Source organism: Gymnoscopelus microlampas (genome assembly GCF_963454915.1).
Source record: "Gymnoscopelus microlampas genome assembly, chromosome: 22".
Lineage (NCBI taxonomy): Eukaryota > Metazoa > Chordata > Actinopteri > Myctophiformes > Myctophidae > Gymnoscopelus > Gymnoscopelus microlampas.
Window position 1 is genome coordinate 10,023,087 of NC_139959.1, and position 27,912 is coordinate 10,050,998.

Below are 27,912 nucleotides of genomic sequence, written 5' to 3' on the forward strand. Positions count from 1 at the left end.
CCTAATGGGTACTTTAAGTATATTTTTATGCCAATACTTTTATACTTGTACTCAAGAAAATGTTGAATTCTGGACTTCTACTTGTGACAGAGTAATTCTACATTGCGGTATTGATACTTTTATGTAAGTAAAAGATTTGAGCACTTTTACCACCACTGATTGTACTCAATACTTCAGTCCAATAAACCTGCATGCAAATGAGGTGTGTGGTGAGATAGTGCGAGCAATAATCTACTAGCTGCTGGTCCACTCATGGGATGAACAGGGAGAAAGTGCTGAGGCGGTAGTATCATTCATAATACCGCAGATTATCTACATGCACTCTCTCTCAATGACACTGGCAGCTATTGTATAGTGCATTATGAACAGTGGATAGTGCTTCTTTGTTCTGCTATTCTAATGTCTTGTCTAACATTTCTCCTTCTCTTCTTTTTTCCCTTATCATGCATCTTGGATATTCTCTCCGACTGGATTATCCTCACAAATTCTGGGACATTTACCTTACGTTTTATTCGACTCTAAAAGGTAAAAAGAAGTCCATGATGAACACCTCTAAATCGAGGAATTTCTCCCAGTCCTCTGAGCGATACGTTTTGAACCAGATACGGAACTCCATGGGGAGCTCGTGTGACCTTCCCAGCCACGCAACGGGGTCTGTCGAGCTGGAGACGGGCCACATGCTGGAGTCTCTCGCGGAGACAGAGGGGGAGCCCCGTTTCGAGGACGGGACCGAGGAGCAGGAGGAAGGCTGCCCGCCCATGGACGACGACATCGAGAAGTCCTTCCGGGTGAACCAGGACGGAAGCATGACGGTGGAGATGAGAGTGCGCCTGACCGTAAAAGAAGAGGAAACTGTCCACTGGACAACCACCCTGACCCGTTCCAGTGTGGCCAATCAGCTCACCATGAACAGCTTGCCTGAGCCAGAGACGAAGGAGGAGAGGAACTCACCGGAGTCCAACCCACTGGCATCACAAAACACGTCCACAGAGGAGCCACTGTTACTAGAAAATGGAATTCCCAGTGAGGATGAGAATAAAGAGGATAACATAAAAGCAGAGACAGATACGTCATCCCCTAAGCGAGCGGCTACCCCAGGTCCCCGGGGATTTAGGCAGGAGCGGACCTCTGTGGAGAGCATTAAATCAGTGACACCGGAGGGAGTTCAAGAGGGCATGGTGGGCTCATACTCCTGCACGGAACAGACACAGAACGGGGAGTTGACAGAGCAGTACTGCGTTGTCAAACAGAGCAGCACCAGGCCAGTGCCCAAACCAAGAAGGATCAACTCTGTGGATGGCAGACACCAATCCACCTTCAAATCATCAATGACTGAGATTCTACAGGTTAAAAACAGCGGAGAGGAGGTTACAGAGACTGTCTTACACATATACGAACAGCAGGCGTGCCAGGACAATTATCTTGCAAATAGCCACTTTGGCGCACAGGGCTTATCCATGTCTGAGTTTCTTTGCGGGCGACCGGCCACCTCAGATGCGGCACGGTATTCCTCTGGTAATCATTTTGAAACTGAGCTCGGGAGACCCTCCACAGCTTCAGAGTCTATCGGCCTCTGGAGGGCTGACAACGATTCGCCGACGTCTGATTTCCCAGTGCCACCGGAGAGTACCGGAGTGGACTGTGAACCGCCGACAAAAGACAGAGGACAAAAACAAGTCTTGCCCAAACCAGCTAAAGGCGGAGCTTTGTTTCAGTTACTGTCACAGTCGAGCAAAGAAAATTCCCAGCAAAGAGTAGCCAATAAAGCTAAGAAAATGTCCCCAAAGCCCAAAGGAATCATGAAGCAAGTTCGGAGGATTGCATCGCCAGGGAAGAGAGCAAAGCAAAATAAGGCAGATGAATTAGAGAACAACAGAAAGGTCAAACCATTTTCCAGTGCAGGCTTCATAAAAGGAATTTATGGACAAAAACCTAAGCATGGCAAAAGTGCTGACAAGAATAAACATCCACTACAAAAAAAGGAGGACAGCGGAGTTCACACAAAGAGCTCAGAGTCGACATTCACTGGTGGTGACACATTGACATATACGATTAAAGGCCAGAACATATTATCACCAGTGAAAGACAAGAAAGGTGAGGACATGTCTTTTGAAAAGAACATGTTGGATGTGTCTCCCACTGAACAAAGCCCATCAAGGGGGAAACTAGAACGTCAAAAATCAATGCATCGGGAGAGAAAAAATAACAAAGAGTCTGACGACATCAGTGAATGCATGTCACTGCCTGCGTTCAACTCCTCCAGTTCTGTTATTAATGAATATGTTGAGCACTGGTTGGAGAAGGCCCACCCTGACCCAACTATCTACCCAAATGAAGAAACTCAAACAACACACGTGACCAGAACAGAGATTGGTATTTCCAATGAGCCAGAGATTAATTGTGACATGATCAATGCAAAGACTGAACAAACTTTAGAAACTATCCCATCGCCAGATGGTTTACTTAAATGCAATGTGAAACAGAGAATCCAGTCCTTTGAAAACAAACAAGTATTATCAAGTCCAACGCTGGAGGAAACATCGCTCCCTCAGCAAATGAATACTGACACCTCAGTGAAAACAGTAGTCTACAATTGCTTACCATCATCTAATAATAATTCTTTAGAAGAGAAGTCCTCATCCCCCGAGACCCCAACAATGGCGCTTTCAGACAGTCAAGTGGAAAATAAAACAACACCTAAAGAAACCTCAGTTCAAAAGACAACTGAAAGCCCTGTGGAAAAAACGGAGCAATCAAACACTGATCCTCGTGTGATAGAGGACTCCTCAGTGCCCAGCACTCCCTTATACATGGAGTCATCACTGAGTAGTGTAAGGCCAGAGGATGTTAGACCTGTGTCTATCAGTCCCACGTCTGACCCGCCTTCATCACCTCCAGACTGCACCTTGGAAAAGACACCAAGTCCTCCCACTATGACAGACAGCCCTTTATCCAGAAATCCATCTGTGAGAAAGGCACGGCTGGTCAGTAATCTGTCTTTTGAGAGGAAAATGTCTCTCAGAAAGGCTTCACTTGAAAAATCTGCGTTAACCAGCGATGCTGCTTTGGAAGAGACAGCATCCGCTCCCGTTGAGATCGCAATTGAACACACAATGATGTCAAACTGCCCGGTGTTGAATAGCACAGAACAGCCAAGCAAAGACTTGCTAGAAAAGACATCAAAATCAAATGGTGATTTGGCCATACCTCCTAGTAGTCCTTCATATTGCGTGTCTGCATCGCCAACTAGTTTAATATCTGATCAGAGAGCTTCATCTGCAAGCCTATCGTCAGATGAGGAGGACCCAACCCCAACTAATCATCCACTTACAGAGACTATAGCAATTCCAACACCCTCTCAACTCTCCCTTCAAAAAATGTCATCTTCACCTAAACTCCTGGCAAAAAAGGTCAAACAGGAAAATAGCAGCAGAGCCTCCACTGAGAAGTCAGGACTTCCAAATGATCTTCTAATTAAAAAAAAACAAGCATCCAGGAGTCCTTCACTGGAAAGGGCTCCACTAACAAGAAATACCTCAGTGTCAACTCATCACCGCTCCCAGGATAAAAGTATGTCACCGAGCCTGACTACAAAAAAGATGGCAACACACACAACAAATAGCAGCCCCTCCACAGAGAAAAAGCTGTTACCCAGTAAAGATCTTTTGCAAAAGAGACTCTCTCCATATTCTCAGTCACTGGAAGTGCTGTCACCAAAGCTCAAGTCAAAAAAGAAGCTATTGTCCAGAAATACATCGCTTGACAATGCATCAGAGCAGAAAAAACAGACACTGAAAAGATCACCCTCACTGCAAAAACACAAAGAACCACAGTCGGAAAAATCAACTTCCATGCCTCTGAATATCTTAAAAGATGAAAATGAGCAGACCACGATCAATGAAGAAAAAGCAATACAAGAGAAATTGACGGTAGAAACTCAAGTGATGCCACAGCCATTACATCTGGCAAGCCAGCCAAACATTGAACCTGTGCTTGAAAAGCTCTGCTACTCAATCAAATCAATTAGGCAAATCACACAGAATAACCGTCCATCGTGTCTGGAGAAGTCCAACAGTATGCCTGACTTTTCCGGTCATGTGGCCTCAACCTTTGGCTCATCAACAAAAGCTCTCTTGGCTTTTCTGTCTGTTATGACTTTGAAAGAAGGGATTTCAAACTTAAACACGAACACAACACTTAAATTTAATGCAAACGATGTAAGCTGTGCTGAGGCTCTGAAAATTATCGATTCTCTTAAAGAACTTGCAAACATTGAGGATGCCCAGGAGCTGAAAACAAATCTGTCAGACTTGCAAAAGGCAACTTCAACACAACTCCTGCAAGGCTGGAAGGGTTTTAAGCAACTCAGTGAGGAATACAAGAGTCGTACCCCTACACCAAATAATTCAGAGCATGGGCGTTCGATTGTGTCAAGCCCTGTGGATAACTGCAATGCAGACGAAAATGTTATTGATGAGATAATCAATGAACTTGACATACCTGACGAGCTCAAGAAGGAACTGGCTGCTATGCCTGAGGACATAAGAACTGAGAGTGATGATGAAGGACAGCTGGCCCCCAAAACAATTGAAAAAGTCAATTCAGACTTCTACCATACAGAAGAAGCTGTTAACGATAGCGAGCTCGCTCAAAATGAAGAAAATGTTATTGATGAGATAATCAATGAACTTGACATACCTGACGAGCTCAAGAAGGAACTGGCTGCTATGCCTGAGGACATAAGAACTGAGAGTGATGATGAAGGACAGCTGGCCCCCAAAACAATTGAAAAAGTCAATTCAGACTTCTACCATACAGAAGAAGCTGTTAACGATAGCGAGCTCGCTCAAAATGAAGAAAATGATTCACAAGATGCACAAGATGAGGTACATGCTGACGAGACAACCATACAGAGGGAATGTGAATATGAAGAGGAAGAGACAAGTGAAGACAAAGCTGACCTGAAAGACAAACATACATCTGAAGAAGAGCAGCCTCTCACGAGGTCAACCGGCTCTCTGGATGACAAAGACATAAGGGCAAAGGTCGAGGACACGCAGTCACCCAGTGAGGTGGACAGTGAAGAAGAGCTCAAACCAAGAGAAACCATAGAAATAAATGGGTGGACAAGTTCTAAAGAGAGCAGTGAGGAAAGCCTTGAACGGGACAGGTTCGGGGCTGAAGACGTATCTAATTCCAGCATCAAACAGCAGTCTAGTTCAGAGTTGGAACTAGAGGATGACAGTAAAGACCTGCCGCCGGTTAGCAATGAGGATGACTCCTCTATTCCTGAAGGTCAGCATGACACACAACATGGAGCTGAAGAAGGAGAGAAAAAAACAAGCATCAACAACTGCATGGGACTAAATGTCAGCAGTGAAGAAAGCGGTTGTAGTCTAGATGTGGGAGGGCGGTCCACTTCAGAAGGAGAGGAACCAGACAATAAATGTCCAGAGCAGCAGCTCAGCAAAAAAGATACCTCACCTAGAAAAGAAAGAGACGTTAAGCAGGTGTCTGCCTCAGATGAAGAGGAACACCACTTTGAACACAAGGAGCTAAATGTTATTATTGAGGAGAGTTTGTCAGAGGCAGACCATGATAGCTTAGAGGAACATCATGCTGACTGCTTGGACCACGCTGATACACACAATTGTGTGGAGCAGACTTCTCAAAGGGAAAGTGCAGTGACAGGTAGAAATGGGATGCAAAACCGTGATATAATAAAAGACAACAATTTCATAAGCACTTCAAAGATGTATCACGATTCTGATGTCGACGAAGACAGTGGGAACGACCACAGAAGTTGTGGTGAACACACTGAAGAGGTAGAACACACCAAAGCAGAAGATGAACAACGTACCTCAGCTCAGGATCAATTAAGCTATGAGGATAAGGAGTCAAGTTCAGAGGAAGAGGATGCTAGTCTGGAACAGTACATAGAGGAGAACCACGCAGCTCCTCAGGAAAGTCGTGCAAGGGAAAGCCTATCCAAAAAGAACGGAAAACGTGAGGTGGAGGAAGAGCCAAAATGTAAATCTGAGGAAAAATTGCAATCTGTGGCAGAGAGGATAAGTGAGTTGGAAAAACAGGTGGCTGACTCGAGCCAGCAAAAAAATGCAACTCCGGTTTTAAAAGTCAGACACTCGACAAAAAAAGAAGCGACTGTGATTTCAGATGTCGAATGCTTAAAGGAAACATTCGCACCACCCCAGACGGTCCTCTGCACCGGAGCAGCGCTGCAGTCTTCGTTATCTTTTAGCTATGACTGCAGTGGTGTCATAACCAGAGAGCCGGAGGGCAGGAATGTCCAGTCCATAAAGGAGATGTTCATGGCAAAAAGTGTTGGAGACATTCAGTATGGTCAAAGGAGATTCCCAAGCCCGAATACCTCTGAGCTGTCAGATTACAGAACAGAGACTTCAGACAGCGGCGGTTATCAATCTCAATCAAGTGAGCTGTCCAGTGGCGAAGACGACTCGTCCAGGAAATCAATCGCCAAAGGCTTGGTGAGGCGGACGATCGAGAGGCTTTATGGCAAGAAAGACACCAACACTAATGATGCTGATGGTGAAAGGCCGTCCTCTGCACAGACAGAAAAGAAAGAAAGTTCAAGCATTTTCTCCAAAGTAATGGCTGATTTGACTTACCTCAGTTCCACCACTACACTGGGCTCACTTGGCGAAGCGCCGCGATGCATCACACTGCACGCAGGACAGGTCGGACCCGGAGAAGTTGTCCCAACTGATGAAAGGAAATGGCTTGCTAGGGAAAACACTGTGATCAGAAAGTCTATCTCAGAGCCAGTTAGTATAATAAACAAAGCCTTTGAAAAACCTCCTGAAGATGAGGAAGCATATGATGATAACACAAAAGAGAAAGCCCCATACTCCCTTTTCAGTACTAAGTCTGATTCAGAGGACAAAGACAAATCAAAGTGCATCTACTTCTCTCTTCGCCACGCCAGTGACTCAGACATACAGGTAGCCCAGGTTGATGAGCAGAGCACAATGAGCAAGATCAGTACACATGGTGACAGTGTATCACAAGCAAAGGAGGAGTCTGAGGAAACCACAAGTTGGGCAGAGAGAAATGGAACGCTGCCCCTTGCTGAGTTTAAAATGCTGGATAACAAAGTTCACCCTCTGGTGGAGGGTCCCCCTGATGGCAAGGTCATAGTCAAGCAGCCTGGGAAAGGCCACGGTGTGGTTAACATAAGACCACAGGAACCAGACATGTTGGATATATTGTATAATTTTTGTGGTCAGAACTGTCCTATCCTGTGATTGGCTAATCCATTAAACATGGACCTTGTTTTCTCAAAAACAGGCGGACAATGTCAGGTGAAATGTTACCAGTGCCTCAAAATTTCCATGTTGCCATAGCTTTGGCTTAAATATAATATCGTATGACAAGTTGGCTCATTCTGTAACATTTTTCCAACAACACATTACACTTTGCATTAATGTTTATTAATGCTTGACATTTTATAATGTACCTTCCACAAACCTTTCAATACATGGGTTTATGCTCGTGGGTTTAATGTAATATATTGTAAATATTTGTTGTATATATTTGCAAAGTATAAAATCATCACTATTTATTTGCCATTCACACTGCAGTGAGTGCAGCAGTATCTCCTTGAGGTTGCCTGTTCACCGAGCATGAGCATCCAGGGCATTACTGTAATCTTGTTTCAAAAAGCTTAAAACAGATCAAGTCCCCGCAGATGCCAGGCAACAAGGCCAATCCTTTGCACGCAGTGAGCAGGCCTCTGCAGTGTCAGGTCCGTTTGGTATGCCGGTGATCGTGCCGCTTTACTCTTTTAGGCACAGACAGAGGAACAGAATTGTACAATAACATGATTATGCAGAGGTTGTTTACAGTCATTGTGAGTGTGAATAGCAGGTTTGTGGTCAATTTCATATTGTTTTCCATTAGTAAGTATATAGTGTCAATAAAACATTTACATACATACATCCGTATTTATGAACCATAGATGAATAATAGAACTGACTTGTGATATAAACAAATAGTGACGGTTTAAAATCTGGCAGCTGAAAAATTGCAACTTTATTATTAATTTGGTGTTTTACAATTAAAGTGTGAATTTTGAAATCTTTGTTTGTTGCTTTTACTTGCATCCTGCTGATACAGCAATTACCCCACATGAGCTCTGGCTAACACTGGGTTTCCTCATAACATTTTAAAAGAGAAATCAAATGATGAAGGACGTAAATTGCTCTAACCGTAACCTATTAAAACCGGGAAAGCACCTGTGTAACCACTTTAAACATTATTTTATACTTTGGATATTCAAAAATAGTAGACGTACAAGCTCATAGCGCATTAGCCTGGGACCAGACAAATCTGCCAGTGCGCGTCACTTTGTGCCGCACTATGAACCTGTAGATCTACTATTTTTGAAAAATCTTGAACATTTTTGCAAATATTTGAATAGGCTATATGTAGCGAACATTTTTAACTCAAATCTTTGCTTCTGGGGGTCCCTGCAACAAAATCTTTTGAGATGAGAGCCAAATATATATAATTCTGGGGGTGACTTGACATGAAAAAGTTTGAGCAACACTGATATAGCTACATACGTTTCTCAGAAAACTGTTAAGATTTAGAAGACATTTTAAGAATCGGTCTCAGGTCTTTTAAAGCATCATGTCAGTGTTGACATGTCGTTGAACACAGCTTCTGAATCCTCAGTGTAGATTTAGAGTCACTGAAGCAACCTCTCATTACCGTCTCCCAGTGATTGTTAAAAGTTATTGGGGCCATGGCGAGTTAGTGTTAAGATGGCCTAGCTCAGTTGTTTACTCACTGTGATCAGTATCAGACGTCTGTTTTCTCACACACTCTGCCTGAGGAAGTATCTATGTTGTTTTAAGGTTCGTTTGTTAGTGTGAAGTTACCACTGAGCCGGCCGGTGTTGTGACAGGAGAGCCATGGAATGCACTGAGACAGGAGTGTTTACATCTCCATCTACAAAGACAGAACATGGTCAGACATCTCACACACACATATTGAACTTGTCTATATTATATAAATGACAATTACAATTAAGGCATTTAACAGTCGTTCTTATGGAGTGACTTGATAAGTGTGGGGTCAGAGTATGGGTATGAACTCTAGTCAATCAAGGAAAGGGTAAGTGGTTGTGTGAATAGAGTGCAGATATCACCTGTCTGGGTTTGTTGTACAGGTCTTGAAAGGTCAGATTCAACCACACTTCAGAAAAACATTTGTCTTAGACGGTCATTTTATCTCTTTGGCATTTGTGTGTCATTAGGAAATATATTTTAGATTTTTAAACATTCTTCAACATTCCAAAATAAATTTAAAAAGTGTAAATGTGCTGTTATAAAGAAACAAAGTAACAGACCAATTTTCAGTGTCAGCTGCTTCAGTAGTTTTTGAACGAATGCACTTTGCTGGAAAGAAACAAGCCAGTGGACAGGTAGAAATATAGCAAATAAAATATTTGGGCCAATATTCTGCAATTCAGGAATCTGGTAGGAATAAAAATGAGCAGGAATAGAATTTCATACAAGAAATGTCAGGTTGCTCTGGATTGATAGGATTTCATACAAGAAATGGTTTGTCCCAGGGCTGACAGGACATACCAAGGTCTCTGGTCTCTTTTGTAAACTAATCACCTCTTATTTTATTTGTAAAATGAAAAAGAAACTCATCACACCTTTCAGAAGAAAGCACACCAAATTGCTTTCCTGAAAATAGCCGATCTACAAGCTTACGTGTCGAGTTGTGATGCATTGTGAGCGTGTAGTAGACGATATCTTCACAGAAAGTTCATCTATGACATGCACAGAATAGTGACGTTAGAAATGATCTCTAGTTTAAGACATTACAGTATAAGAATCGTACACAATCTGGAATGAGAGGCTGCACTTTTTTTAAAGGTTGTTTATTATTTAAATAAATATTTACATAACAGCTTTGTATAAATCAAATGTTTTCTTACACATGACACATCTTTCTAAACTCATCTGTTTTAACAAGGAAGAAGCAAACAATAATGACTGAATTACAATGATACTGTATATAGGTTTAGAGAGAGAGAATGTTTATGTTCACCACAATATTCCTGCTTGCAATACATTTTGACATTTACCATCGCTCAAATACCATTTTACACCTGAGCTGTAAGAATTTGCCCATCTCGTACATAATAAAAATGTGAGTATTGTATAAATCTACTTCATAAATTGATATACATTATTAATTGATGGCTATTATGAATACGAGGATGATACTCCATACTAACTAATATAAATCAATAGAAAGTAGCATCTGCTAACAAATAGTTTTCTCATTCAAGGAACATGTGGCTCTCAGAAGGGGGAAAAAAAGTAATTATTAGAAAAAGAAATCCCATATCTCACGCCAGTCACTTCATTCAGGCACGAACAACGCAAAAGAGAGACTTATTAAAATCAAAACAATCAGTCATACAATATTATATAGGCTACTATGTTCTGCCAATTGACATACAGTATATGGCTCAGCTTGAACATAAACATTTTGACGCAACGTGATCCAAGAATCTTGAATTATAAGAGCACGGATAATGCCCAATGTAGAGTTCTAAACCCACATCTCCGTGTTCAAAGTGGAATTCTTGCTGAAATTCAGACCTGTAATTAAATGACCTAATCCAATTTAAAAGAATTGTTGAAACATAGCGATGAAAACATGAAAATAAAATACAAAATAATATACAATGTGGAAAATATGTCAGTGTTCACCACTGAAAATTATACAGTGGTGACATTTAAACAAATCAGTGTTACTTGAACACAGCATCTGAGGTGAGAAGGCAGCAGATGAATCTCTCTCTTTCTCTCTGTGTGTACATAATGTACATGCACTACTCAAGAGTTAAATGAACACTCAGGATTTTGCAGTGTAAAATGTACGTAATAATATACTACAGTATGTAAAAATGCAAAGCATTGTTACGACAACATCGTGGTAAAATTCTAAAATAATCACTTGATTCCATGGCAGTCCCATCTTGTTTTGCCGGGGGCTCAATTGGAAAAATACATATTTGAATGGTGAAATGCTCTTTGTATTCTATTGCTGTCAGGTCATGCATGTAAACTCTAATACTCCCAATAAAACCAGCTTATTTACTTAAAAAAACAAAAATGCATAAAGAAAATATTCTTTGTTCCAAAATATTATGCAGGGAGGGATTTAAAGGGTGAATTCTTAATGCTTTTCAACAACACCTGGTTGTTATCAACCTGAGATTAAAAACCCAATATTTGTCCCCGATCTGAGGAGTAATTTACAGCAGTGTTTTTGTTTGTTTGTTTTGTGATTGGCTATGTATTTCACGACATTGTATCAATGGTCAAGATTTGGGTACTGGTTAGTGAGGGCAGGTCCCATTGGTCAGTGAGTGCATCATTTCATTTCTTCTATAAATCTTAATTTGTTGTTACTACTACCTTTCTTGACGGGCAGTCATTTTGCATCAGATTTGGGTTGGGATGAGCGTGTACCACTGACAAAGTTATAAACCAAAAACTGAGAGGTGCCAAAATAATGCGTTGCAAATAGCTTCCCGTCAGGCGTGGGGTCTGAAAAAGCGATCTCGTCTTTGCTCAGGCATGAACCGTAAATGAAGTCGTTCCTGTGCGGGGAATAGAAGAACCAGAGGGACAGTACGTCAGGGATCTTCAACTTTTTCATTTCTTGTGTACATAAAATAAGATATCAATAATCGATAATCAGCATAGGAACTCAATTCACAAAACGTATACACATTTTAACATATGGTTGCATTCGGGCAGAAACCTCTAATCTCCAGTCCATCTGCCCTACTTGATCACACAAAAGTATCCATTGCGTAGGTAGGTTAACATGAGCCGTTTTCCTACCAACGCATTAACATGGTTGGCACACAATTAATTAATCTTATCGGTACCACATATCGGGAATATTTTTTTATATCTGTCCAATATTATAATTTTTAAGTAATTATTGACCGGGCATTCGGGTGGCACAGGGGTTGAGTTCCCGACCACCACTGTGGAGACTAGGGTTTTGAATCCTCAAATTCATGAATGACATTAAAATATTCATAAAACCGATTTCCATTACTTTTCCAGGCTAGAAAACACTGTTTTATTTTTCCACAACTTTTCCAGGTTTTTCATTAACTGAATACAACCTCCACCAACCAACACTATGGAGGAAACCGATTTGCCCACTTTGCCACTCACTTTGACAGTCACCAGCCATTATTCAGCCATTTCACCCGAAATCAGTTATTTTAGGGAACTTGAAGCCAACACGGTTGTATGACAAAGTATGAATGAAACATTATTACTCTCCGCCAGGAGAGTATTGTTATCACTGCGTTTTCACTTTCTAAACATGACACACCGATTGGTCAAGCCTCACGTGACACGTGAAATACTGTGATCTGATTGGCTAGTGACGCCACCGGGCCTATATATACATGGCATCACTCTGACAGTGTCTCCGCCACTGTCAGAGTGAGGTAAGACGGGAACCATGAAATGGCTGCATGGCTGATAGATAATTGGCAGATAGGACAGATAGGACATTTATATAGACAGGAGGGATATGACATAGGACACTTATACAGACAGGAGGGATAGGACACTCACACAGACAGAACGGAAGAGGACACTTACCCAGACAGGTTGGATAGGACACTTACATATACAAGAGGGATAGCGACCTATAAATACATGTGTCACTGTGATAAGCCAGATTCCAATACCGAAAATCCGGCCACTAGCTCACTCCCAGACCTTCGAACCGGAAGTAGTCAGGTAGTCGCGGTCCAATTGTTCCTATCTGTCTTATTGGACAGATAGGACAGATAGGACACTTATATAGACAGGAGGGATATGACACTTACATAGACAGGACGGATAGGACAGGAGGGATAGGACACTTACACAGACAGGACGGAAGAGGACACTTACCCAGACAGGATGGATAGGACACTTACATATACAAGAGGGATAGCGACCTTCGCGACCTTCGAACCAACACAAGTCTTCTGGCGGAGAGTTGTGCTCCGAGGAGCACTTTTTCTAGTTCATTTTGAAAACACTTATTAAAGTAAAAAAATAAAAAAGACTACACAGACCTGAGGCACTCGATCATGCGTGAGGCGATGCCCTGGCGTCTCATCATGCTGAACACCCAGATACGACTGATGCCACAGATTGCTGGTTCTGGTGTGATAGAACAGCACCAGGCTCTCTGACGCTCAAACATTACCTTTGATGCTTCCGAGCCCTCCGGTATAGGGTCTTCAATCACCCTGTAACCCTGTTTGCACGTGCAAGTGGCAAGATTATTAAATGGGGATTTTGCAACCAAACGAAAGAATAAAACTCAAGCAATTTCTTCCTAAATGTAATTGCACACAAAATGTTCATTCTTGTATGGGTTGAGGGTTTGAATGTTTTCTCTCATTAATGTCATCGGTACAGTAGGTAGCATGCGTGTTTTTATGTGGTGTCGAATGCACCACAGTGAATCAATGAAAACTAATAACGAACAAATTAGTATGCTGCTATGGTCTAGCTCTCAAGTTTCCGTGATGAAAAAACAACACCCAGTCAAAGCAGACGCATGCATTAAAGCTAAATAAAATCTCACAACTGAACATTTTTGTATGGCCAACAAGTCCTAATATGTGATTTGTGAAACTGTGTGAATAGAGCCCCCCACACTAGCGCTGATTCCTAAACAATGAACGCAACATTATGATGTTTTAGTAATATTCTTCCTGCTGTTCCTACATACTGGCAACCAGTATACGAGACCATTATGGTTTTATGGAAGATGCTTCTGAACATAATTTGCTAGTTTGGCCACTTCAAATTCTCTAATCTTAAAATAATGACTGAAAATAGCCTATCTACAAGCTCTTAATGCGCATTGAGAGCTTGTAGACATGCTGGCTTCTATGGAATGCATATGACTGAAATCAGTCGTGACAACTGAGAACTTTAATCCATGCAGACAAATGTCCTGTCAATATGGCATGGCCACCACCTCTCTCGCGCTCACCTCTTGAATGTGCTCGGCTATAAGGCACCCGGCCACTTTCTTGTCATTGGAGATGAAGAGGAAAGTTTTGGTCTGAGAGGGACACTTGGTCTCCACCTGCTGGAAACCCAGGTCATTGTCCACCATCTCTCTGATCTCCTCGACCTGAGAAACAACATGCAGTTAACTGTAGAGCGAACAAACCATATCTCTGCTGTCGGGTGGATGTCTAAAACTGTTACTTTTCTGGATTCAAATTCAAATGTATCAAAAGTAGCAGATCGACGAGCTCAAAACTTGCAGATCTACTACTTTTGTGTGACACTGTAGTATGATCAAGTAGGGCGTTAATTTGCAACAAAAAAAAAAAGTTAGAATATGGCGACAGCGACAATATGCAACCTGCTTATAGCCATATACTGTAGGACAGCCAAGAGAAGTATACTGTGTACTCAACATAATAATCCTTTTTATAATCTTTTCCATTTATCACAGCATAAAGAGGTGATTATCCCCATAGTTTGCAATGTGTTCAAGTTGGCAGCTCCTTAGAAGGTTATACATTTATTCCACATTCAAATGCAAATATGTGAAAGAAGTTGAAGTTCACTGTGAAAGGTACTAATTCAGTAGCTGTCTAAACCTGCAGTGGAGGCAAAGAAAATGGGTGTTATGCTCAGAAGGTCTTCTCAAATATGTAACACAATGTCCACATAACACAAAGTGGTTTGGATAGGATATCTCAAAAGTCTAAAAAAAGTCTGCAAAATATGCTGTCAGTCGTTGGTGCCAACCAAGATGGAAAACACCTGAAAAAACGTACCATCCCAGAGTATGAAAATGTCGGTCTAATTTTACGTTATTCCGATTATTCTGGCCAGAACGAATGTGTAAATGATGTCATTTTATTGTTTATATATATAGATTACTTCGATGATTCTCAACCTCCTTAATTTCAACGATCCCCCGTTTGATATGCATTAGGCCACGGGGACCCCAAACTACACAGTAAAAGCCTCAATTTAACGCAGTTAAATATGATATATATATAAATACATAATCAGAGTTACAGACCCATACAGGTATATTTGTCATTATCAGAATGCTCTTCAAAATGGCAGAATTATCAATATATAAATATCAATATTCATCAATATGGAAAAAAATATTGTGATCATGTTTTTGCCATATCACCCAGCCCAGCTGCCACCACACTTTACTAGCCTCGCGTGGCCAGACAATATCACACGACACACTGCGTGGATATTAGTCTGGTCCCTATCAACGATAGATTTTTTTCCAAGGGGCGGTTACAAAAAGAGCCAAATAAGGTGATAAGCCCGCCCACATTTGGGTAGTGGGCCTTGATTGGTCCCTCACGACTTCGGAGGGAGAGAAATGAAATCTCTATTGAGGGGGGCCAGACCTAATCTGCCGAGGGCTAAAGTGCGATGCAATTTTGCAAAGGCAGATTCGTCTGGAACCAGGCTAACACTTTACCAATCTAAAAATACCATAGCTGTAGCCAGCTTTGCTTTAATATCTGGAGAAAAAAAATGTTTTGCTTATATGAGTAGTTGCCGTTGATGTAATTATGTTTTATCCAACAGAGATGGTCGTTCCACACCACTAACATGTCATTCGAAGAGGCACCTATTGGAATACCCAGTGTAGTCTTGGCACATTCAAATGCACTGTAAACATACCTTCTTGAGTGCATACTTAGGGTCATCTGGCAGGACAAGAATGATCTTGCCATCAGGATACTCCGCCAGGATCCTCTCCTTCTTCCATCCCTGAAGAGCACACGAGAGGTTAAGTGTTATTTATACTTAACTGCTCACTGAAAATAGCCGATCTAGAAACTCACTAAGTGCCGTGGTTCATACTCAGCTCAGCTGTTCCCATTTACTGTTATGTCTTGTTTCACTGAGGAATTACTCATGGAACCAATAATCCTAGCTTTTTGGAGGAATTCTTAAACCTTTCCTTATAGGCTAGTAGAGAGCCAACAAAAAGGAGAGGGGGAGGTAAATGCAACACAGTAGTCCTGCTGGAATTGAACCAGAACATGAACAACTATGAGCTAAACTCACTATCTGGTCATCTACTGGCGTAACCCAATCACAACTTTTTAATTCAAGTACATCGGCCATCCATTTACAAAGCGATACATGTAACATAAGGATGTGCCTTTAATTTAGAGTGATGGGGTCGATATTCAGTCAGTGGGACTAAAATATCACTCAACAAAAGGGATACCAGCATTCGGTTCCCTTTCACGATTCTTATAGGGGTGTCCAAATGGACCCTTAAATGTCTGTAACTCTGGGAGTTATGGTGGTCCTTGAAATTAAAAAGTATGAGAACCACCGGTATTGTAATTGTATAGCAGACGTGAAGTCCACATACCGGCTCTAACAGAGTGATGAACTGGTCCTGGAAACGGTTCCAAATGTGATGGAACCGATTCCGGTTCCTCAATGCTGTATCCGGTCCCTCCGGTTCCGGATCCCAACCCTAAATGCATGGCCCTAAATGCATGGCTGCATTTGTTTATGCCCCGACAGCCGGTACTGTTGCAGTTACAGTAAGGGAGCTGGAACAGTAAATATATCAAACTGTAACCTGTACAATTTCTCTCTCACCACATATTTGACAGCGCTGATGAACTGGTTGTGGAAGAGTAAGTGCTGGGATTCATCCTCCGGGTTGGAGGCAGTGTAGAGCATCCCACACACACTGCAGGTCACTGCTCCAAAGTGTTTCTGCCCTGCATCCTAGAGGCCAAACGAAACACAACAGTATGGATCAGTGCTCACATGTTGGAGCTAGGCCTGTCACAATTTTTACACATGGATGAAAGCTAAATAAAATCTCACGACTGAAAATGTTTGTATGACCAAGTCGATTTGTGAAACAGTGTGAAGGGAGCCCATCACACTGGTGCCGTTTCCTAAACAATTTTACACAATATGTAAAATTATGATGTTTTAGTAACATTGTTCCTGCTGTTCTACATACTACCAACCAGGTGAATAAATCATAGATTGAGGCTTTAACCTTTGCTTTCATATGAAATATGCGAGACTATTAGGATTTTATGGAAGACGCATCTGAGCATATTGCTAGTTTGACCACTTTAAATGCTTCAATCCTAAAATAATAACCGAAAATAGCCAATCTACAACCTCTCAATGTGTCGTAGACGGATTGAGAGCTTGTAGATTGGTTATTTTCGCCGCGCAGCATGCTTTCATAGAAGACATGCTGGCTACTATTGAATCCAAATGAATGAAATCAGTCGTGGCGCCTGAAAACTTTAATCCATGATTACATCATCACGATTATTTGCTCATTTTTCCTGTTTCATCACTTTCATATTTCCCTTGTTTATCCTGTATCCCATTTGAGTTCCCTCTCCTGATTGGATGAAATTGATAATCCCAACCTGAAAATGTATTTTCTGTTTACTAAAGGGCGGGAGAGACAGGGAGACCCCCTGTTACTGAACAAACACTCTACAGCAATGAGTACTATCAGAATATAGAGCCATTTAACACTTATTTTAACAAAACAAAATATCACTTACTTACATTCCGGTGTCCAATAACAACCCCAATATACACAGAGTTGTGCTTCGGTAAGAACATGATCTCTCCGTAAGGACTACCCATTTATGTGCCTTGTTCAGTTGAGAATAATAATAATAATAACTCACAATGATAGTTTGCTCGCCATCTTTGTCAGCATCCTTAAAGACCTCTTTTTGCAGATAAGCATCTGAGAGGGGAGTTCTGCTTCCATGTGGATTCTCCTCTCTGCTAAGACATGACAACAGTAGCTGTTATTTCACATTCGCTGAGAGGGAAAATGTGTCCCATGACGGACCCCCCCCCCCCATTCATCTGATAATGTTTTGTGCAAGGGAACCCCCAGAAGAGAAGGTTTGTGTTAAAAGAAATAATCAAAATTATTCCATTCTTTTTTTTAAAGTTTAAAAATAGCAGATGTACAAGCTCGCAGCACGGCACAAAATGGCGCACTGTGAGCTTGTATATCTGCTATTTTTGAGAGTTTTCTGAAAACTGTAGCTATAAATATATATATAGCTAAAATCAAAAATGACATAGATGCTTTCCCGGTTTTAATGAGTCAATAACCAATCGCTTACCGTTCAGAAAGCTTTCCCGTGGCCTGCTCGGTTTTGACGTTTTCCATATTACTTTCTGGAGAAGGTTTAATATCAGCAACTATAGGAATAATAATAATACATTTTATTTATATTGCACTTTACATTTGAAACAAATCTCAAAGTGCTAAGAAGAACAGAAATGTATTCATATACCAGTTCAGTACAGTATAGACAGCAGTTAAACCATTACAAATATGTCTCTACATGAACTCCCGTTTGCCACAGCTACATGGCATGATTATGAATGCTTATTTATTTAAAAACGTGCTGCAATTGATATTTTTTGGTTAAAACAAAAAGCATTTTGTTAAAAAGTTGAAGCTCTACATTCTGAAAGTAATGATTACTAGAGTGGTTGTTTAATAACAGGGGTCTGTATCTCCAGCTCTTCAATAAACAGAAAATACATTTCAAGGGAGGACAATTTCATTCAATCGCTACATACAATGTTGCAGTGTTCCAGTTTAAATTGTGTCTGCAAATGTTTTGATCTCGTTTCATCACTTCCATTTTCACTTGGTTATCTTGTATCCAGCATGCGTTCTCTCTCCTGTTTGGATCTAATTTGTATCCTGACCTGAAAATGTATTTTCTTTTTTCTGAAGGGCTAGAGAGATGGGGAAACCCCTGTTACTGAACACTCTATTCATACTTGCCTACACAAAGTTTTGTGCCATTTTTTGTTGTGAATGTATAGTAAAAAAGGAGTTCATTTGAAGTTGTACTGAAACGACAACGTATCGTGTACTGTACGGTAGTGGAAATTGATTAGGATTAAAAAGGATAACTCAAGTGAGGTACAAATAAACACCATACCTGCAGGCTTTTCTTCAGACTGCTGTGTATCATCAGAATCTCTCAGGCACTCCTCAGAGGGAAGGGAGGATGTTTGTGACGATGAAACTGGTTCGGCGATGTCCTGTGTATAGAAAACGGGATGGGGGTGATTAAATAATGTTTCCACAACATCAATTGCATCTGCAAAACCATAGTGTCAATGACACACAAGCTTTTCTTCGAGTTAAGACAAAGTTACCTCGGGCGTTCCGGTTTCCGATGTAGACGGCTGCTTTCTGGGGGGTTTCTGGGGAACAGGTAACACATCTGCCTTTGGAACAGCAGGCTTTGTCTCCGCTGCAGTCAAAAGTGTGGCAGTTGGAACCTCAGTCTTCAGCTGGGCTGTTGCAGGAACATCAGTCTTCACCTGGGCTGTTGTTGATGCACCAGGTTTCGGCTGACTGGTCGTAGGCGCACCAGACTTGAGCTGGTTGGTCATAGGTGCACCAGGTTTCAGTTGACTGGTCGTAGGCACACCAGGTTTCGTCTGACTGGTTGTAAGCGCACCAAGTTTCATCTGACTGGTCGTAGGTGCACCAGGCTTCGGTTGACTGGTCGTAGGCGCACCAGGTTTCCGCGACTGAGCTGTTGGTGCAGCACCAGGCTTCAGCTGGGCTGTAGTTGCACCAGTACTTTTTGACTGGGGAGTTGAGCTAGTAGTAGAACTTGTGGGCTTTGACTGACCTGGAGGGACAACCTTTGACTTGGTCGTGGTTGAAACGGGGGGTTTTAACAGGGCTTTAGCTGGAACAACAGGCTTTGACTGCACCGCAGCAGTAACCAAGGCCTTTGACTGGGCAGCAGTGGCAGCAGTCGGCTTTGACTGCAGAGCAGCGGTAGCAGATTTTGACTGTCCTGTGGTTGGAACAGCGGGTTTTGACTGACCCAAGACTCGTGCCACAGGCGTGGCCTGCACATTGGGTTTCGTCAGTGGTGATGAAACTGTGGGTTTTGACTGAAGAGTGGACCCCACAGTGGGTTTTGAATGGATGTTAGGTCTTGCTTGTGCAGTGGGTCTTGACTGAAGCATGGCCTTTGGTGGCGGGTCATCATCTAGCTCAAAGTCATCGAAAGAATACTTTGGCCTGGGTTTGTATGGTTTATACTCCACAGGCTTCCCTTTCTGACCTTTCAGTCCATTGGGCATAGGAGGGGGTACGGCTGGAAGGAGCTTCTTGGTGGCTGATCTGGTCACTTTAGGGGTAGGCCGCTGAGCAGGGGTCACCTTTGGAGTTTCAGCCTTGGGAGGCTCAGGTTTAGGGGTTTCCACCTTGGTAGGTTCAGCCTTGGAGGTCACAGACGTAGCTTTCACAACCTCGGCTGGTTCCGTCTTGGGTTCTGTAGGCTTGCTCGTAGAGGCTGGACTGGGGGCTGCTGTAGTAGACGGGCTGGCTGCAGGGGTTGGAGGAAGAAGTGGTGAAGAACACTTTTTCACCACCGGAGGCGACGCAAACGGGGACAGGGGAGACTTTACATCTACGTCTGGAAACATCATCTGATTCGCTTGGTCAGACTTGAGCTTTTTCACACGCGTCCATGACATTTTCTCCCTCTGGAGCTCTACCTGCCTCAGCCTCTGGTATCGGGTGAGCTTCTTCTTCTCGTGAGCTTTGAGCGGCACGGTGATCTGGCTGATGAAGAAGCGGCGCTTTGGAATTTCCGTGGAGGATGACGCGCAGGCCACGATAGGATCAGCTTTTGTGGCAGCAGGATCCTTGTCAGGAGGAGGGGGCATGGATTCAGAGAGAGAGGCCTCCTCAGGTCCTGCTGGGGTGGGAATATTGACAAAATGTTCCTCCTCCTTAACAGGCAGGTATTCTTTTTTAATGGCTTCCACCTTAGCTGCTACTACCGCCTTCGCTGCTGCCTCTGCCTTAGCTGCTGCCACTTTCTTTTCCTCTTCTAACCTCTTTAAGAGCTCACTGTCTGTAGCTATGTCCTCAGCTATTTCTTCACACAAGGCTAAGAGGTTGAGTTGCTGCCTGTTGGATCTCTTTGAGGCTGCAGCCTTTTGCTCGGCCAGAGCTGCGAGGCGGGCTTTCGTTTTTGCCTGCGTGTTCATTTCCTGCTTCTTAGGCTTTTCTAAAACCACTTCTTTCTTTATAGCGTCTTCAGTCTTCACTTTGAGTGTGCCGTTTTGCTTTGCGTCTGCCTTTTTCTTTTGAGTATGATCTCTAACTTTCTCCTTACTGCCCTTTTGTTTAGCCTTCACACCGGGTGCAGCATTTTGCCTCGGGGGTTTCTGGGGTGGCACATCTGCCTTTGGAATAGCAGGCTTCGTCTCCGCTGCAGGTAAAAGTGTAGCAGGTGCAACTTTCTCCTTGCTGCCCTTTTCGTCAGCCTTTTCGGTAGGAGCCTCTACTGATGTTTCCAGGGTTTTTGCTATTATTTCGATGTCACTATCAGCATCTTCGTCGTCCTCTCCCGCCAAAATCACTTCAACCTCACGGCCAATCTCCAACTCCTCGACAATGCACATCTCTTGAATGTCCACGATGCCCTCATCGGTAGCCACAACATCACAGTTGGCCCTGAGGGGATCAGAAGGTGCACGGTCGTCAGAATCAGCCATCTCAATCTCTGTTGCATTGAGGTCCTCTGAGGCAGGTAACAGTTGCTCGTATCGATCACAATCCTGAACGACTTGAAATCTTTCATCTGAGGATGGCAGAGGTGCTGCAGCAGCCACAGGCGTCGTCTCCGTGTTCTCACTTATTTCCTCACTTGAATTGGTTGCCATGGCTTCGTTCACTACTACACCAGTCCTTTCACACTGCCGCAGTTCTATCGTGGAGAGGAAGCTCTGCTTCATGTCTAAAGTTGATACCGTTTCACTCTCCTCCTGCTCACCTATTAATGTGCTATCTGGATTAATCTCTTCTGAAACCGAAGTTGGCAACCCAGACGCTGCTGCTGCTTGAGTCACAATATCCATGTGAATTTGGCTTTCTGGGACACTGACCGATTCTAAGACGATGACAAACTCAGATGTGCTATCTGGGGCCTCAACTTTGACGGTGTTTGTTCCAGTCGTTGTGACACCACCCATCATCTCCTGATGTCCTTCGGCCTCCTGCACCTGTTCAAAACATACCGGGCCACTGCTTGATGCTGTAACTCCATTCGCTTCATCTTTCTCCACCACATCCTCTGACATCTTGCCATCTGGCATGTTTATGTCATCACTGGAGGAACTGATGATTGTGACTTGTTTCACCTCCGCAGCCCTGTTACTCTGCTCTATCTGCACAAAGGAAGTACTCCCTGCCACACTCAATGTTTCCATGTGCGCTTGGCTGTCTGGGACACAAATTAGTTGCTCCTTGTCACTTTCCTTCTCCTCCACTTGTTGATTACTTGCTGGAAGTATTGTTCCATTAGTAGAGGTGGCTGGAGAATCTCTTTTCACCTCCTGGGACTCAATGCTCTGAGTGTCTAGTACAGCAACAGTGTCTGACATTTCCTTTGATGCTGTATGCTCGTCTATATCTATAGTACTCTCTGGGCTACTAATGTTCTCGTACACAACCATCCTGTCATGTAAGTCAACTTCTGGTTGATTAAGTTTAATCATCTTTATCTGTTCTGTGACATAGTCGGTTGTGTCTGCTGTCGAAGCTGGTGCTACGACATCAACGTCCCCTTGTTGGCTACAGACAAGTGATAGTACTTCATTCTTTCCATCCATGTCTTCCTGACCATCAATATTGCAGACAGTTTTGTTAACTTCCCCACTAGAGAACGAGGCACTTTTGTCGACCTCACACATGACTTGCCACCCAACTACCTCTTCAGGTATAAACTTTGCTCTCACCTCTGTCGACCCCGTCATTGCCTCTACGTCCCTTTGTACATCTGGGGCACTTTTGCTTTGTATCACATTCTTGTTTTCCTCACTTTCAGCCCTGTCAACTGCCAGAGCGGTTTCAACTTGATTAGACATAGCCATGGCTTGCACATTAACGTCCTGGTTATACTGGCTTTGTATTTCTCCTTTAGCTGTGCCAGACACTTGGTCTGAAGTCGATGGGAAATCCATGTCTACCGTGTGACTCTGTAGAGCAGTGGCGCCTTCTGTGATCATCTTATTCTGACTTGTTTTACTTTCAGAATTTGACCCACATTCTGTATTTTGAACTTGATAAGAGATGACAGCTGAAGTGTGTCTGTTACCTTGTTGAATGCCCTGGCTTTGCATCTCCTGATTAGATACTGGATCAACGTCTCTCTCCCTCTCCAGCACAGTGACATGTGCTACGATCACCTCGTTTTCATCTGCTTTCATTTCAGAATTATGAGACAGCTCTTGAATTTCATTAGACATGGTCACAGTATGCTCACCAGCTTCCTGGGTCCTCTGGTTTTGTATTCCCCCTCTCGCTCCTCCTAGGTCACACATTTGCTCTGATGTTGCTTTAGTCAGGTCATCCATGTCTCTCTCCGGCACAGTGACACGTTCTATGATCATCTTTTTCTGACTTTCAACATTTGAAACAGATTCAACATTGTGAGCTTCATTAGAGAGGTCAGCTGCTGCTGCTGCAGCGTGCTGGTTCCCCAGGCTTTGTACGTCCTGTTTAGATACCGAGTTAAACATCTGTGATATTGTTGTGATCTGTGTGTTCATGTCTTTTTGACTCACTAGCATCGGCTGGTTTTCATTTCCCTTTGTTTCAGAATTAGAACACGACAGGTCTGGAAATACATTAGACATGGCTGCGGTAAGTTCAACAGCCTCCTCCTGGGTCCACAGGTTGTGTATTGCCCCTTTAGGTTCTGGAACAGGCATTTGTTGTGATATTGTTTTAATCAGGACATCCATGTCAACCACTTGACTCTCTGGTACAGTGACTCTTTGCGCAATCGTCTCATTCTGATTGTCTTTGCTTTTAGATTTTGCCATAGAATCACATTTATTAGCATCATTAGAGATGTCAGCTGTTGCGGTCTGTCTGTAACCATGCTGCTGGCTCCCCGGGATTTGTGTATCCGGTTTAGGTTCTGGTTCAGACTGGTTTGCACTCATTTGAGAATTAGAACATGCCAGACCATCCTGAACGTCATTAGACACGGCCGCAGTAAGGACGACGGCTTCCTGGGTCCCCTGGTTCTGAATTCCATCTCTAGGTACTGGAGCAGGCATTTTCTCTGGTGACGTTTTAAGTGGTGGCAGGACCATGTATTTCAGATTCTCTGGGACATAAATCTTCTCCAACAGTGTTTTAGATAACAAAAGCATGTTTAGTCGACTCTGTGGGACAGCAGCACATTCGGAAACCCTCTTTTCGTTTTCCTTACTTGAGAAACCGGCAAGGGGCAGAGCCTTTTCAACTTCTGTGCATACGCCTACAGTCCGTTGTTCACAGCCCTGGCTTTGCAGTTGTTCTTTAGGTGCTAGACGAGACATCTCCTCCATTGCGGTTTTAGTCTGCATATCTAAATCTTCCTGGCTCGCTGGGACACTGACAAATTCTGGGACCTCAATTATTTTACAATGCTCACCACTGGCCTTACAATCTGGTAGAATTACTTCAGAGGTGGCAATTGTTTCATCTTTCAACTCTCGGGTATTTTTGCTTTGCTGCACTTGAACTGTCGCAGAGTCATTGGGCACTGATATGATGTCATTCCTGTCACTGTCGTCATTTGTGAATCCAGACTTGCTATTCACCACATCACACAAATTTGTGAAGGAATCCGTCATAAATGTTGGCACAATTTTCTCAAAATGCTCTATCTGCAAATTAACTTGAGTTTTAACATGGAGGTCTCTTGTATTTTCTGGTTCTCCTGCAGACCCGGACGCCATGAGATTGGGCTCCGTTTTAACCTCTGGCTCACTACTTGTTATCACCTGCTCTGAAGCCGGGTAGGCTTCACTCCATGCTTGATGTCCTACAGCAGCAGCATCTCTTTGGTCCTCTGGAACGGCTTCTGACTCTGTGACTGCCTGCATTTTGTGCTCATCTCCTCCATTCGTTTCTGATATTAGATCTGGCGTAAGCCCTTTTGGGGCAGAGTGTGTTATGTCGTATGACGATGCTTGAGTTTCCACACACACCTCTCCAATAGATTCTGGTATACTGGTGTCTGGTGTTTGCGTTGACAACGCTGGCGTCGTCAACGGAAGCGATTCAATATAGACATGTTTTTTGCTCTCTGCCACTCTGCCAGGGGGACAGGGGACAGATTCTGATGTTTCTACAGATAATATTAGTGTTTCCTTATCCACGTGTTTTTGGATTTGTGGCTCAGTAAAGTCCTTCCCTTCATGCGACGCGGCCTCACTTACTATACCACCCTTTGCATTCCCAGTGACAGATTCCTTACTTTCATTATCCTCAGCCTCGCCGATGCCTGTGGATTCTGAGAATCTACCATAATTGTGTTCAAGAATTTGTACTGGGCCTGTGGGTGACGTTGGCGACGCTTCGCTCGTCTCCTGCGAGTCTGAAATCGGCTCCGTAGCCGTACGCATGGTTTTCACACGATTTGAATATTTCCGGACGCACGGAGCCTTATCTTCGTCGTCTTCCCTCCCTGCAAAGAGGTCAGTCTTGCCAGCCTCGCTGCTTAGCTCATCATCCGACTCTGCGGAAGCCGATCTGGAGAGGGGGCTGGCCGGTCTTTTGAGGGAAGATTTTGAGTTGGCGTCCGTCGAAGGAGCTACTTCGGACGTCGAGGCACTTGCGGCTTTCAAGAAGAGCTTGGCTTTTTTGACAGGTGGGTCAGACACGGTTGTGCTGGAGTCCCTCTGAGGGGGGCTCTGTTTGGATGAATGGTGTCCGGACTCGGCTGGTGTACTTTCCTCTGTATCCTCCTCGGTAGATGACTTTTTCTTTGCTCGGGGAGTTACTGTCCTTTCTTGTGAGTTTTCCGTTTTGTGGAACAACATGCTCACTACTGTAGCTGGTGGTGTGGCGTTAGATGGCGTAGCAGGCCCTCTGTCCTCATCCAACTTCCTCATCTTGGCTTCAGGATCATGGGCAGTCGATTTCCTCTTCGGGGCTTGCATTCTGGCAAAACACAAAACACCATTAAATAAATACATCATCAAATTCATGCTTGACTAATACGCAGAACACATGACAGGAGTTGAAATGAACACACAAAACATTAAGTAGTTGTCATTTCGACAGTGGCATCTTAAATTGTTAAGGGTGGTGTGATGATGACTGTGTGAAGTCACTGTATCACTGAATACACATGGACCCCAATGGAAACAAGCCATACTACTTTTCTGAGTTTCAATCCTTTTAGCAGACCATGTACAGAACTGTACTTTCTGTGCTTTTTTTTTGGCCAAACTGTTAATAAAGTATTCAATCAATAAAAAAAACTATCAAAATGCGTGTGTGTAAATTCATGGTCCAACAAAAAATGTTAAGTCATTGTGAAATTTCGGCCAATTAAACGTAAATCTCTACATACAATCAAAGTGTGGGGCTGTTTCTGAGTCTTTATGCAACCATCACACAATCTTAGACTGTATGGTGTTGTCTGTTACCTGGCAGGAATGCTAACTAACGGACAACATATAGAACTAGTATTGTAGTGGAGCTAGACGATAGTTAGCTGCCCACAAACGGAATGACGTGTAGTTATTCGTTGCTAAACCATCGTTTAACAATAGTTAGCAGTATCACTGAAACGGACTCTGGTGAAAACAGGTAGTTTTCTTTTTTGTATCAAGCTAAGTGTGGCTAATACGCTAGCAGCGTTGCCAGATTGTGCGAGAGAAACAGGCAACAAGGTCAGTGAAAACAAGCCCAAAAGAAGAGACCATTTAGGCTACATGAGCACTTTAAACCTATTATGCAGCGGCCATTTGAAAATAGCAGATCTAAAAGCTCGCAATGCGACGCGTTGTGAGCTTGTAGATCTGCTATTTTCAAAAAAATCTTTAAATAAAATGTGGAATATTTAGACACAAATCTGGTACAGGGGGCTCCCTGGTACGAAACATTTTCAGATGGAGGGTTAAGGACAAATACATATTAATTTGGGGTCCATGACATGAAAATATTTGAGAACCACTGTTTTAAATAATAAAAATTATATTATAATAATAATCGGAAGCAAGCCCCAAATAAGCAACAACACTTTGGAGACAGGCCCCAAAAAAACACAACCCACCAATATTTACAAGCAACTTTACAGAAAAACAAGCCCAGATTCGCTTATAATAAGCTGACCTGGTAACACTGTACGCTAGCCTTCAAGTCAACAGTGGATGCTAATGATGTTAGCATCCCCGGCTAACTCTCGCAACAAATTGTGCAAAATGAGAAGTAAATAGCTGATCAGAACAGCAGCTGACGAGAGCAAGCAGCCATGAGAAGGGTCATTATGCTTGTGATGTGATATAAACAATAACACGGTGACATCACGTCAATGAAACTCACTTTGATGTGCTGTTTCTTTTCCCCCAAACAGCAGCAGCTGGATTTTTTTTCTTTTCCTGTAGAATAAAAACGAAGTAGTACACTTCCGGAGAGTGATAGCGGAAGTGACGTAAGGCCATCTAGATCAGTGGTTCTCAACCTGTGGGTCGGGACCATCAGGTGGGGTCCCCCCACATGATTTTGGGGGGTTCCCCAGATGACAGTGAAGTGACAATTTAAGGACTTTAATACTCAATACCTAAGAAATGAAATTAATAAAGACCATAACTGCATCAAAAGTAATCCAAACTGGTCAAACATTGGCCAAATTGTCAACTAATCTAAGAAAGAGGCAAACATTGTGAGAATAGCCGATCTACAAGCTCACGCCTCACAATGCGAGGCTATTTTCACAATATT

General features: G+C 43.0%; 1 protein-coding gene across 1 annotated transcript; it reads right to left on the bottom strand.

Moving 5' to 3' along the window:
* Positions 1-9,927: 9,927 nt before the first annotated feature.
* Positions 9,928-27,564, bottom strand: LOC311039162 (uncharacterized protein). Its single transcript, XM_084048814.1, has 10 exons — positions 27,514-27,564; positions 19,308-26,124; positions 19,088-19,190; positions 18,251-18,329; positions 17,798-17,900; positions 16,725-16,856; positions 15,783-15,872; positions 14,098-14,241; positions 13,166-13,350; positions 9,928-11,671 (listed from the first exon to the last, which is right to left on the bottom strand). Exons 2-10 carry the CDS (start codon positions 26,121-26,123, stop codon positions 11,503-11,505), a joined length of 7,821 nt encoding a protein of 2,606 aa, XP_083904940.1. The 5' UTR covers position 26,124; positions 27,514-27,564; the 3' UTR covers positions 9,928-11,502.
* Between the last annotated feature and the right edge of the window lie 348 nt (positions 27,565-27,912).